The sequence below is a fragment of the Chinchilla lanigera genome, unplaced genomic scaffold (assembly GCF_000276665.1).
Source record: "Chinchilla lanigera isolate Chin_1 unplaced genomic scaffold, ChiLan1.0 scaffold00013, whole genome shotgun sequence".
NCBI lineage: Eukaryota > Metazoa > Chordata > Mammalia > Rodentia > Chinchillidae > Chinchilla > Chinchilla lanigera.
In genome coordinates, this window is record NW_004955414.1 from 22406837 (window position 1) to 22421812 (window position 14976).

The 14976-nt window shown below is 39.2% G+C and overlaps 1 protein-coding gene across 1 annotated transcript; it reads right to left on the reverse strand.

Moving 5' to 3' along the window:
* Positions 1-3088: 3088 nt before the first annotated feature.
* Positions 3089-10378, reverse strand: LOC102029388 (interferon-induced very large GTPase 1-like). The gene has a single exon (XM_005380171.1). It carries the CDS (start codon positions 10376-10378, stop codon positions 3089-3091), a length of 7290 nt encoding a protein of 2429 aa, XP_005380228.1.
* Positions 10379-14976: the final 4598 nt, after the last annotated feature.

The following is a 14976-nucleotide window of genomic DNA, read 5'->3' on the forward strand; positions in this document are numbered from 1 at the left end:
ACATTATTAACTATTGTCAACTTGATATGAAATAGATCACCAGACTTTCTTTTTTTTTTTTTTTTTTGGTTTTTCTCCGGTACCGGGAACCGAACTCACGACCTTGCGCTTGCCAGGCAAGCGCTTTGCCGCTGAGCTAAATCCCCAGCCTCACCAGACTTTCTATCTCTTGTCTAACTGAAACTTTATACCCTTTGACCAACATTTCCCTTTTCCCCCACCTTCCCCTCAGCCTCTAGTAATCACCATTTTATTTTCTACTTCTGTGACTTTACTCTTTAAATTCTACATGTAAGTCAGTAACTCACATCTTAATCACAGGATGTGATGTCCTAGAATCCCTCTTCATTCCCGCATACCTGTGGCTCCTTTTCCACTCTACTTTGGATCTCCATCTTGGCTGACTGGAGCCTCTCTGAAACCTGCTGTGGTGATTTCAGTTACTGTTTTTCTGTTTTGTACTTCAGTGACTATGAGAGACCATGGGAATACAATTCCAACTAACCTTATATCTCTGGCCATCTCTGATTCTGTGGCCTGAACCTGCATCCAGTATCTCCTCATCTTGACATCCCTCCTGACTCCATTTCCCCTACTTTTATTCTTCCTGAGATTTCCTTCTTCAGCGATGTCCAATCCACTGACCCTACAATCCCTTTCAAAGCGGATTCTGCCTCGAAGGCAGTGTGATTGTTCTAGTAGTATCACAGAATACCCTCTACTATGACAGGCATAGTTATCTTCTCTCTATCCCAATTTACCTCTTTCCTTTTTTTGTGATATCTTGAGAATAGCCTCTGTATCTCATGTAATAATCATACTGCTTAAATACCTGAGGAATTTATCAAAGATCTTTTTTATTTAGACAAAATTATTTTAGCTTGAAAGTCAAAAGTAACATGGTAAATGATACTTCTTAGTTAAATGCTTTTATGAATTCATTAATTAACGGTAAAAAGGATTCAGCAACTATTAATTGAAACTAGCCCTTTTCAAGGATGCAGTATTGTGAGAGACAGGTACTATTCTGTGTGTAGGTTCTGTTTCCCTGACCAATTCAGTCTCATCAGATTCTTCATTTCTCATCAAGACTAATTTTTCAGGGAACAAAGGGAAAACCATACTGTTCAAAAGCACCTATACCCTTTGTACTTTTTCTGTCTGAGACTTCTGGAGATGACTTAGTTGACCTGAAACTGAATATATCTCCTGTATCCCGTCTCTGAAGATCCAAGTTGTTTCACTGCTATTTCCTGGGCTGTCTGTTTTTACTGCCTGTGTGTATGTGTGTGGGGTGAGTGTAGACACTGTACCTGTAAATGGAAAATACTGGATGCCTTTATGTCCAATATGAAGCAGTTTTCTTCTTTGTATCATGATTCCCTTCGATCATCAGCTTTGAGAACTGAGCATGAGGCAAGGAGGCGTAGTTTTGCAGGAGGGTGTTTTCCTTCCTTTTCAGGTCCTTGGTCAACTTCCGAGTTTCCTTAATTTTTATGCCATTCATGACCTTACACCCCAAATGATTAAAGAGCCACAAGTGTGTCTGACTTGGAGATAAACATTTTCTCACATTTTTTTTTGAGACAGTTTCTCACTGTATAGTGCAGGCTAGCCTTGAGCTCACTATGTAGCCCAAGCTGGCCTCAAACTCGTGGCGATCCTCTTGCTTCAGTGTCCTAAGTGCTGGGATAACCGGCGTGTGCCACCACCCTGGCATCTCACATTTTTATATGCAAAAAAGAATGTTTGTTGAAATACCATACCACTTAAATTTAATAATAATAAAAAACTGTATACTTTTTGATACTTTTTCTTTAAGGAATAATTTTGATATCATTAATGTTTTAATCAAATATAATGTCTACCTACTTGATTAAAATGATTAAAATGGTTTGTTACACCTGGTTATAAATTTTGTCCCAGCAGCCAATCCTTCACAGATTTGTCCCAGCAGGTTTCAAATACCTACATTTTGAGACTCTTTCTTTCTTTTTTTTGTAGCTTGAGTATGGAACTACAAAGATATCAGGGAAGAAAAAGTGATATTTAAATGAGAAAAAGTTACAGTATTTTATTTCTGCTTCCCATATATTCTTGATAATCTTTCCCTAGTTGATGATGGCTTGTAATGCTTTAGACCTAAAATGTCCCCCACAAGATACATGCATTTGGAAAGTGATTAGATCTGGGGGCTGCTATGCTTATCAGAGGATTCATGGATTGATGAGTTCAGCAGTTGAGTATACGGTTAGGAGGAGAGTCCTGGTTAGACTTGAGTTACTGTAGAGCATAACCTAAAGGGAAATATTTTTTATCCTTGGCTTCTCCCTTCTCTTGCTGATTCCTGGCTGCCTAAGGTTAGCAGCTGTCCTATGCGAGGTTGTTCCACCATGCTGTTTCTGCCTTGGAGCCAACCAACCATGGACTATACCCGCAAGAAACTAAGAGCCAAATAAACCTCTCCTTTAAATTGTGGGTGTCAGGTGTTCTATCCTAGCAACAGGAAAGCAGACAGAGTAACTAATACATAACCTATCCTGGTCAATTCTCTGGTTTATTCTTTCCCAGAATGGAATATGTTGAAATACTGCTATGCTGCGAAATCATTAAATTTCCGTGAATATTATTACATTTAGGACTAATTTTTTTTTCATAATTTCAAAGGGTAAAAAATCCACCCAAAAAGTTGATTTGTAGCTTTCAGCCAAGATCTGTATATAGGCTGAAATTTCCACACATTTATTCTATAGAAATTTGTAGCAGCCTTCAATGATTTAAATTTTTCTTAGTTAGGATGATTGAGTCTTATATTTAAAGAAAATACCAAGAATAATAGTTTAAAGTAAGAAGTAGCTGTTACAAGTTGATTTTATGATGTACTCATAAGTTTCAGTAGTTTCTTTTGTTTAAACCAGAAAGAATTGAGGCAGAGAGAAATAAAGTCATTTTACAGGAAATATTTAAATTTTTACATTTACATGTAAGAAATTAGAAATATTGAAGGCTCTCATTGTAAGGAGGAAATGTTTTAAAGTTATTTGGTACCTTTCCTCAGATATTGGAGATCTTTTATTATCGTTGAATACTACTGTTTTTTTAGGTCATCGAGCACATCCTGCTTTGTAATTTTGGCCCAGGCATCAGGGATTTTACCTGTATCTGTAAATTTTTTCTGATATTTTTCTTCTAGTTTTGATCTGAAATGTGAAACAAACCACTTCCAATATGGTTGGGTGGATGAATCTGGGGTGATGCTCCATGTGGCATAATCCCCTCCTGCTTGCCGATAGTTTTTATAGGGGATTTTCTGATCATTTCCAAAAATCATGAAACGATCACTTGCTACTGAACTGGTACAGCAATCAATGACAAAGTGGTCTGTTTTATGCTTATGCCACCCACTGACAGCCTGAGGACGGTGGAATGGAACGCTGTGGTCTCCTTCGTGTGTAGGAATGGTGTTGGTACAAATTGCATTACATAAGGGACATTGTTTCCAGCAGCCACAGAGATGCTCAGAGAGGATTTTCTCAATTTCAGAAACCATTTCATCAGTAGGCATACTTGAACATTTCTGTTCAACTTTCTTTATTGCAGGATCCAAAGCTGCACTCATGGCTTCTTTGAGAAATTCTATATCTTTTATCTCCTGGTGTTCAATGCTTATCAGATCTTTTCGTGGAAAGATCAAGTTGTTCCCCAGGTGATCACAGAAGAAGTCCAGCCATCCAGAGGCAGTGCTGCTCTTATCTTTAGCTACTGCTGTGGATTCACGAAGAGCAGAGAGGATGGCATTCTTGATGTCATCTAAGCTTAGTTTTAAGAAAGTCTTTATTTTGTCACATTTTTCTGTACAGTATCTCTTAATGTGGTTTTCAATGTAACTACTAAAAAAAGATTTTGTGTAATGAAGATATTGCCAGTAATTATCAAAGTTTTCTTCTTCTGCCAGAGAGATGAGAATGTGTTTCTCCAGGTTAGCCCTGTTTCCATTGAATTCAGGGCAGGTAGCTTGCATGTCCCCAGCAATTTTAATGATCATTTTTCTCCATATGGTGGCAGAGATAGCAGGGGTGAGTTTGTGCCACAAAAAATCAACAAATGTTTTGATTGAGGTTGCTCCTTGACAGGAGATCTTAAAACTCATGAAGAAATCATCTTTTTTGCTTTCCAGATAGTTTACAGGATCATTTGCTCTCTTGAATGCCCTATGCATTTCCTTAAAACTCTTTGATGCTCTTTGGAATAAACACAAAGATAATTCAATGTTGTATTTGCTTGTAAATGTGTATCTTTCCTCAGTAGGTGCAGATTTTACTTCCTCATCTATTGTTCTCAGGATTTCATGAAAATAACTTGGATTGTAATCACATTGTTGCCTACGAATGTTGTTAATCGTTTCATTAAATCTTGAAATAATGAGGTCAGTTGTCATATTAATGGATTCTTTGTCCTGGGTCTTTAATGTCCTTGTCATAAAGTTGTACTTCTTATTCATTTTGACATGCTCTTCATAATTGATTTGAAACTTCTCACCAGAATTTTTCTTTAGTAAGTCCACCAAGTTTATCTCCTTCTGGAAATACTCCCAAAGAATGTTTTCAGAATCCACATCAATGTCAGGCTCTGTGACTTGAGGAAGATCTGAGGACACATCATAGATCCATTTTTTCCAAAGCTGATTAAATTTCTCATGTAGCTCTTCATCATTCAATTCTTTACCTTTTACAGTTAAAGCCAAGTTTCGGCTTCTTTCCAGTAATTCACTTTCATAGCATGTCTTTTTTTTATCCAGTCTCTCTTGATTTTTCTTTAAACGAATAAACTCATTGGCTTTTTGTTTGCTATCTGCAATAAGAGCCTCTTTAAGGATTATTAACTTATTTTCAAAATTTGCTTTCCATTGTACCAATATTTCACTGTCTGTATCATCATTAAAATATTTTTCAAGTTCACGTTTGATGACTGTATATTTTTCTGTAATTGGAATCTCAAACATGCTTGTTTTGAGTATCTGAATTCTTCCATTCTGAATCTGATTGTTCAGCTGATTCTGCAATTCCAGCATGTGACTCCTTAATTCCCAGGTCCAGTGGTTATACATGGTTTCCAGTTTGCTCATAGCCATGACCTCTCTGGTGTTCCTAAAACTGAAAATAAAATTCTCATTGACCAGGGCTCTCCACAAATCCTGAACTCGGAATTTTACATCTGATATTTTCATGATGCTTCCCCTGGATTCCTGTTTGGCAGTCAAGAGAATTCTGCCTTTCAGTTCCTGGACATTGTGGCTATAGCGAGGATTAGGAGGGGCCATTGGCGGATTGCCATCCCAGAGATGAGCAAAGTAGTGGACATGAGTATTAACATCAAACTTAATGACATCGCTGAAGTGGGTTATGTCTGAGCATTCTTCTTGTTCAGCAGCGGTTACTGCCATTTCATCTAGTCTCTGCTCCAAACACCGTCGTCCTTCCATAGTTTGATCATTAGCTGTAACTTCTCCCACATTCTGATGGACAAAGAGGCAACTTGGGAAAATTTTTACTTGTTTCATCCTCAGAAAGGCTTGGACAGCTATTTGTAAGATATCCTGCATTTCTGATGGATTCTCTCCAAAAATATTGATCAGAGTCAAGTTTCCAAGTCCAATGACAAAGGTTGCCAACTCATTGTCCCAGTTCTGGGATTTGTTGTTGAGTTCTGGAGCCCTGAGTCCTTCTGTGTCTACAACTAGCATAAAGTCAAATCCAAGTTCCTGTGCAAAGGTCTCCTCCACCTTCAGGAGCTGCATGTAGGCTCCCCTGGTGCACCTGCCTGCACTGACGCTGAACTGCAGCCCAAAAAGGGCATTCAGCAGGGTGGACTTCCCCGAACTCTGCAGGCCCAGGATAGAAAGAACGAACAGTCGTTTGTCTCCAATTTTTTTAGAGACCTCATCAAAAATAGCTGCCACCCACTTCAGGGGCACATAGGAAGCATCCCCGTCCATCAACTCAATGGGCATGCCGGATATCATCAGGTCTGCAGCAATTTGGGGAAGGGAAAGAAAAAGGATATCTCTTGTGGAAGAAGTTTCTTCTAAAGCTTCATAGATCTGGCCAATTTCTCTGAGAAGCTGTTCAATTCCCAAGGTACAGTCACTGATCTCTGTGGAGATGGCCTCTATCTCATTTTGCCAGAGTTTCAGGTAGTTGCTCTTTTGTGCCTTTTGCTTTTCTGTTTGTATCTTTGACCACAAAGACCTTTGCTTTTCACGCAGTTTTTCCAAGTGTCCTGTGGTCAGATTGTCCAAAAACACACTCAACCACTGAAAGAAGTAGAGTTTGGTATGAGTTTCTGACTGTTCTTGGAGAATTTGGAGGACAGATTGCATTAAATCATTGAGAGGAAATGCTTTTTCCATCTGTTGGCACCGAATTATTCTTTTATCTGTCTCAATTTCACTCTTGTGTTGCTCAATGCTCCTGTTCCCCTTTTCTCTCAAATGATAAAATTCTTTGTCCTTCTTACACCAAAGATGCCACAACTGTCCCTGCAGGGGCAATAAATTTTCCTTCATCTGAGATAAATTAGTTTCTCCCAGGAGGGCCATTATAACCTCTGCCTTTTCTTTGGCTTCCTTGCACTCACTCTGGTCTTCATCAATCAGAAATCCTTGTTTGCAAGCAATCTGAGAACAGTCTTCTAAGCTGAGAGCAATGTCAGAAAGCTCTAGCAAACGTGTGATTGTAGTAGTGAGCTCTTCTGTTAATTCTGCCTCATTTCTATTCCTGATGCCAATTCTAACTCTTCTGCCAGAATTATTGGCTGTTGTTTTTTGTTTGTCATCAAGCAAGAAGATCAAAGGTCTGGATGACTGGCACAACTCACGGACAGTCTTCTGGCTTTCTTCATTGTTGTCAGAAGCTGACATGAGGACTACAACGATGGAAGAGATCTCTTGCAGAAAGGTGAGCTGCTGCTTGTGTTCCTTCGCATCTCCATGAAGATTGCTGAAGGTCACACAGTTGTCAAACCTGTCCTCATCTTCCCCTCCAGGACAGTACCAGCAGATTTCCACCACACCCTCCATCAGGAGACAGTCTTTGCTGCTTCCCTTGCAATGTCGGTGAAAAAACACATCATGTTTACGTTTACTGAGCAGACAGTTCATGATCTGAGATTTGGAAGCAGAGAGGCCATTTCCAACTCTAATGAAGGACACAATGGAGGTAGAGACATGACACATCTGTTGATTTTTGTAACTGTTTTTTCTCCCTTTTGATAATTTCCTTGCTTGCTGCCAGCTTCTTCTAATTTGACTTAGAGACCAAAGAGAGAACTCAATTTGCGAAGTGCAAGGGTTAGGCACCACAAGGGGAATGGCAAATTGACAAATGGAAAGTTTGGCCAAAATATATTGTCTGGCAAAATAATCTGCACAGTGAAAAATTGCCATTTGAATATCCATTGGGTGAATGTGGGGTCTGCGATCAGTAGTTGAAGGATTAGTGAGGCTATCACTATCTTCCAAAAGATCTTCATATGGATCAAATGCCTCATTTTCCTCATTGGAAGCACTTGGATAGATTTGGTGTCCTGTATTTCCGTTATCTTTGAAGACCAAGTGTCTCAGTCCATAATCCAGCATCAGTAGCTTTTGTAGGAAATAGAAGGGAAGTTCCTGTTCAGAACTTGGCTGTGTGTTGTACACAGAAGTCTTGTAGATTAGATGAAAGTTATCTCTGGTCATCCTTTTTGGGTAATAATGTTCTAGGCCTAGACGCTGGAGTAAGTCCAGAAAGGCTGCATTTTCTATCACCTCCCACTTGTCTTTTTCATCATCATGTGGTTCCTGGGAGTGTTTCTTTTCGTGGAAAAGACTTTGCAATTGTTTTTTGACCTCATCCATTTTCAAAGGAGATACAGTGGCTTTGTAATTCCCATCAATAAGTAATCTCAAGTCTTTCTCTAGATTTTCCCAATCATGATCTGCTCCAAGTTTGGTGAGGACATTTGCAACTTCTTCAGACAATGACTGTTCCATGTGATTTCTCATTAATGCCATGCGTTGTATTTTCTCTTTTGGAGAAATAGCTGTGACTCCAACTGTGGCTGTCAGACCTGTGAGCAGAAGGAATGCCTGAGCCCTGTAGCTACAAATACTTTTGAGCTCCTGGTATTTATTGTGGGCAGTTTCCATTTCATCCAGTAGAAAATTTAATTCATCACACCCTAGGAGATACTGAAAAGTGTTGTTCACCACCTGATATCCTGCACCAGCTGCAATGGACAGTAGCAAGAGCTGTGTTTCTGATTGCTCTTTTTCTTGGAGATAATTTAAAAAGCAGCTGAGAGCTATGCTGACTTCATATGTAGCCTTTCTTTGAGCTTCTTCTACTGTTTCTGGGGACTCAGACTTGACATTTACTTCCACAAGATTTCTTTGGATTTCTTTTAAGGTTTTAATTAATTCAGAAAATTGGGAGATGTTGATTTGATCTTGCTCTGTCTCTGACTGATAGATCCACTGCATGATAGAGTGAGCTTGAGGAAAGTTTTTTACTTGGTAGATATGGGGATCCAGAAGGCTGCACAACTGTGATTTAATAAATTTTGTTCTATAAATGGGAGAATTTTTGCAAAAGTTGACAGTGTTTACAAGAAAGTTTTGCAGATCCCAATCTGTGAGGCAGTTATTAATCCAAATGTCATAACCTTTTATTTGTTGACTCGACATTTGCATGAAATCTATCAGGTTTTTAAGCTGCTCTTCGGGGTCAGATACCTCCCAAGATTTCACATCATCTAGGAAAACCCTAGCCTCCTTCCCAGCACTCAGTAATTCCTCTCCTTCCTGTATCTGGACAGTGAGACCAGTCAGAGCAGTGTAGTTATCTTTCAGGCAGTTAATCACCTTTAGAGCATCCTTAAAATCACTTCTGTGGCTGGAGAGGATGATGTCCCAAACTGGTACCAGCTGAAGGCCCCGGTCAATGACACACCAGGTTTGATTGTTGGCCACAAGTCCAGCTTTCCATTGGAGAAGGCCATCTGCTTCTGGAGGGCCACCTATCTGGGTCACAGATAACTGAGTGTTGGTTTGGAGATTTTGAAAGTTTTTGCTTTGAGAGGATGCTTTTGCTTGTGAGTTTGACACATTTATACCTGCAGTAACTTTCACTCCAAAGCCACTGTAGCTGCCCCTTATGTAAATATCCAGGGCCTCTGCTGCCTGCTGCTTTACATCAGCCAACCGCTCCTTTTGGAAACCCTCTGAAATTGCCTTCCACCAGTAGATTCCCCCAAGATGCAGAGGGCCTTGGTTAGCATGAGAACCAAACCTGTGGAAGAAGTTTTCAGTCTTGTGCCTTATCAAGGGAAATCTTTCTGAGCCCGCTGCATGATCCAGGAGGTCTTCAATGCTTTTCAATTCCTGGACAGCAGCCTTGGATAGCTTGAGCTGCTCAACAGGAAAGTGACATGAGGCCAAGGGGACATAGCTAAACTTAGATGAACAGAAGTAAGAGTGTTCAGAATGTGATTGTTGAATTTCCTTGGATTCTGAATGTTTGCCTTGGTCTATACCAGCTTCTAGATTAATTCTCCATCCTCCACCCTTGAATGAGGCAGTTACACTGAAGCCCAGCTTCTCTATACTCTGGGAGAACATAGATTCTTCTTGCAAAGATGTAAATTCCTTTGTTTCCATCCATGCACCCTGCTGAGGGCCAAAGAGTAAAACCTCCTCGGGGACATTGAGTAGCTCTTCTCTCTTCTCAATCAGGGTCCCTTGCTGGCTGGTTTTGTAAATGCCCTGTAGGGCAAGGCCTCCAGATGCCCATCTTACCAGATCACGATCTGAGAAGTTTTGCCTTTGGGACAGTGTCTGTTCCATAAGATTGATTTGTCTCTGCAGGTTTTCTATGACTTCTTGTAGGGGTATTTCAGAAGGTGGCCAATACTCTTCAGGGATCTCCATTGCTTGCCTCAGCTCTGCTTCTTTAATCCTCACTGACTCTTCCTGTCTTTGCCTTCCTTTTGACAGCAAGTCCTTCAGCTCCTGCAGTGCCTGTTCTGCTTGCTCTTGCCTTTTCTTGGCCATTTCCATTGGAGAGTCCTGTAACTCTGGAAGACTATTTGAATGTGAAGGGTCAAGCAGCTTCTCCAGGGCCCTTTTTTCCCATGGATGCTGTGCATAGGATTTCAGTTTATGGAGGTCTTTTTCATTTAAGTATTGTAAGGCCGGAGTACAGGACACATCCAGGTGTTCTTCCAGCTTAGGCATCCAGAACTCAGAATCCAGTCCCACTTCTCTCAGTATCTCTTGGAGATCTTGCTTTCTTTTGCCTCTGAGCAGAGATTCATCAGGGGTGTACTCTGTTGAGGCCATTGCTGTGTGAAAAGCAGATACTCAGTTAGTTTTGTTTGTCTCCGAACCTTAGTGTCAGCCACATTGCCAAAAGGGTGAGTATACTAATGACACAAGTCTACAAGGCCTTCCTATCTTTTCCTTTAATTTTTCCAACATGTATTTTTGTTAGCACCATTTTTTGTGCATGTGTGTGCCCAAGACAACATTGTGGGTGTTTTTAAACATAGGTGGCCTTTTTAGTTATTAGAGTGAGTTGCAACTTAGCTTGTTTTTTTCACTTCCTCTTTCACAGAATCAATTACATGGAGAACATTAAGCTGAGAGGTGGAGTTTGATAATGTGCATGTGTTTGATAGCTTGATGTTTATTTTTAAAACAAGTGGTACCATCAGTTAATTCTCTTTAGTGTCAGTGAAATCTGTGTTTACTGGTTCTATTCCTATATCTTTGTCACTTCTGTGTAGCTCATTTTGTAGTATTTGTTTGCTTTTCTGCCATTTAAAGGCACATCCCGGTTGATGTTACTCATATCTTACTCTTTATCTTCCCCTAGTTATAGCATCTATTACATGAAAAACTGTCCATAATTGACATCATTCACATTTATGTATGTAGACCCAAATGCTCTCCTATATGCAATGTTTCAACAGTGTTATATACCCTCTTCCCATCTTTTGGACAGCAGATAAGATTTCATATATTTCAACTTCATCCATTATTCAAGTTTCCTTTCCTTTTTTGACTAGGCAAAGAGTACAAAAGACCTATATTCTCTGAAATGAAGAGATCTTCGGATAGTTCATTAGAGACTGGATAAGTAACATTTTAGACATCTGATTTAACAGATATTTTTGGTTCACAGGATATAAATGCCAGAGTTCTCAAAATAAATAAAATAAAATAATTTGTCTGCCTGTCCTTGATATGGAATCTGTACCTAAAGTTCAGACCCTTTTTATAAGTCAAGGTTGTGTGGTGTTGTCATGAAAGATTGGACCCTTTTTATATCCCATTAGTAAGAGAAATTAAGGTCAGTTTATAAAAATACGTAAGCCAGGTGTGGTGGCACATGCCTGTAATCCAAGCATTAAGGAGGCTAAGGCAGGAAGATTGCCATGAGTTTGAGGTCAGCCTGGAATATATAGTGAGTTCAAGGCCAACCTGAGCTACATGGTGAGGCACTGTCTAGGGATACCAGGAAACACAGAACCCGAAAAAAAAAAAAAAAAAAAAAAAAAAAAAAAAAAAAACTTTTTTCTTGATATCTCTGTTCATTAATGCATTTTGAAAACAAAAAAATTACAATAGCATGTATACTGTTTTGTAACCTGCTGTTTCATTTAAGAGAGTACAGTGGACACGTTTTTACCTCAAATTTGTGTCAACATCACAATATATTAATGATATAATTAATATCATTAATTAATATCATTAATATCTCACTCTATATTGTTCTCCATTACACACTCCTCTCCCCTTATTCCTTCGAGGATGTTATTTTATAGATATCAAAAAGATGATGGTAACTCTTATATGAAAAAAAATGCTACATTATGTAACACAATATGGAGGGAGAGGAACAAAGTTGAGTACTGACAGTCCCAGACTTCAAGACTTACAGCGAAGCTACACTAATCAAAGCAGTGTGTTTTCAATGTTTTTGATGAAAAGATAAGCAGAAATGAGTGGAACAGAATACAGCCCAGGAATAGACATACATAAATAAAGTGAATTAATGCTCAGAGGAACAAAGGTAATATAATGGAGAAAAAAAGGACATTTCAAAAAATGGTACTAGAAGAACTGGAACACAGCACCATGCAATTAAAACAATAGTGAATCTAAGGGCCAGGGATATAGCTCAGGGGTACAGGCGCCTGCCTGGCAAGCGCTCGGTCATGAGTTCGATTCCCGGTACCAAAAAACCCAAACCAAACCAAAACAGAAAATAGTGAATCTAGATAGACATACTATTCACAAAAGTAACTCAAACCCACCCTCAGTTGATGTCACTGCCCGCACTACCTGCAATGGGCCTTGAGCACCCATCTAGGAAGAGCCAAGTGCCCCGCCCCCATATAATGCAGCCCTGCTTCTAGAGTAACCACAGCATGGGGCAACAAGGTGAGAACCCACAGACCTACCTGATTGAGGAAGAGACCAGATTTGTTTGAGGACTGAAGTGTTATTTATCCTTCTACAGAGATCAGGTGAGAGACATCTTTGGAAGATGGGCTTGGAGAGAGGGAAATCAAAATAGGGGTCTCCAGAGAGGCCCAGGATCAGAGCAGGAAGACCACAGTGCCTGTATTCTGTTGTGGGAGGCCAGGTTTGGAGAATAATAATCAGAGGGGGCAGTCCTGAAGGAAAACGCAGTCTAGTGGTATGCTTGAATTTCTGCCTACCACCAGCAGTAATATATAGGTCAATATGTAGGTGGTCTCATTGTCTTCACTAAAATCATAGTCTTCTTTGTTCTGGTTAAGGGATGTTCATGAGTGGTTTCTAGGGTTTTTCAGCATCCAGGTGACATTTGATGCCATTGTTGCCACTGAATTTACTACTAGAGTCAAGGTAACATAGTAGTGGCTGCCAACTGGTTTTCTCTCTATGCCAATATTTGGATTTCCTGGGGATCATAAGCAACAAAAAATTGACATACATACACACAGGAACATGAGAAAGCAAGGCAACAAGAATAAGATTAAACTCCCAGGGTTGTGTCAGGAGGTATGAGGTCATATAAACAAAATAAAGATAGGTAGGAAGGAAAATCATACTTAACAGTTATACCTCTAAGAAGTCTACAGTTTCAGGACATGATCAAATTTACTCAAGATTAATCATGTCTATACTCCCTAGCCCTGTTTATGCTCCATTTCTTCCAAGTTCAACATACCCCAAACCCTTAAAGATCTTATAATTCTATAAATTACCTTAGTTGATAACGTAAAGGGCAGAAATCTGAACTTAGAGAAACAGATTCAAAGATTTTATATTTACTTATTCATTTATTTATTTTATTAGTATATTGTCTTAGTTTCTCATTGCTGAGACAAAATACCCAGTGCCCAAAGTTAAAGGCAGAAAGGTTTATTTAGTTCATGGTTTGTAGCTGTTTCAGCTGTAATTGACTGACTCCGAGGCAGGGTGACATAGAAAATAGGTATCATAGAGGAAAAACAGTTCATAGTGGGCAGAAGTTAGCAAAGCGAGAAAGAGGCTGTAGCAGCTTTTTTCTGCCCCTTTTATAGTCTATCTAGGTTTGCAGGATTAGGGTGGTGCCAAACAAATCACCCTTAATCCTAGAACCCATAATCCTGGCATTGCACCATGAATCAGTCACACCTTCTAGACTCAGCCACCTCTGAAAAAGCCCTGCCTATGACTGCGTGAGGCTTTGGGGGGGGACATCTAGACATAAGCCGTAACATACATGTTTGCAGTACATAATGTTTACAAGCCTTGTGTGGAGTTGGTATATGTATATAACACATTTTAATTCCTTTCTTGGTCTCTTTTCCTTCTTCTCCCTTTTGCCTCCATCTCTTGATCCTCTTCCCATTTGGGAAAGGTCTAGCTCCCTACTTTCTACTATCTATTTTTTATTTTGCTCTTTATTTGTAATTTGCATTTCTCATATAAGAGAAACCATGTGGTGTTTAAGCTTGTGTTTCTGACTTATTTCACTTAGCATTATAGTCTTAAGGTAGATTCATTTTCCTACAAATGACTCATTTTTCTTTCTTTATGGCAGAGTAGTACTCCATTACATGTAAACATATTCTTTATCCACATATTCTTTATTCATTCATCTGTTGATGTACGTATAGGTTACTTCCAAGATGTAGATATTATGAATGGTGTTCCTATAACATGTGTATGCATGGTTTCAAAGAATATTCTTAGGCAAAACATCTTTGATCACCAATCTTGAAAAATAGAGCAGACTGGGCTTGTGTCTTTCTCCTGAAAAATGGTCCATCTTTTCATTTGAGAAATGAGCCATTCTCTTTCTACCTGCAAACGGACCTTGCTTTTCTCCTGTAGTAAAGGAAGCCTAAACTTTCTATAGATTTACAAGTTCCACATGTTCACTACCAAAACCATAAGTATTCCCAGCTCCAGACTATAATGCACATCACCTGAGGGCCTGCACTCTATTTTCTTTGAGTGTGTACTTTAAATTCTAAGAAATCCCTTTATGCTTCTTGGAAAAATTTGAGTTTGTAGTGCCCTCTAGTGCTGAAAAAATGACAGCACTTTAAAATTCCAGCGAACAAAATGAAAAAAAAATGTGATACAAGGCATCAGTAGTAGAATTGATCAAACAAATACACAAAGAAAAAAGAAAAATAAAAATGAACAAAGAGGAATGAAAAAAGTTTATAGGAACATTGGAAAAGCATTAAAAAGGTTAATATTCAGGTTATTAGGGTTAAAGAGGTGTTTGACAATGCCTAGACAGTAGAAAGCTTATTTACTGGTGAAATAGGAAACTTCCCAAACTGTGAAAAAGGCACAGAATATTCAGGGAAAGGTCGAAGGTCATAAGTCAGATTCAGCTCAAGCAAGATGTGAAACATATAATCAAGTGCATAAAGGTTACAGAGAGT

Coding starts and splice junctions, on each gene's coding strand:
- LOC102029388 (XM_005380171.1), bottom strand. CDS start 10,378: ATGGCCTCAACAGAGTACACCCCTGATGAATCTCTGCTCAGAGGCAAA.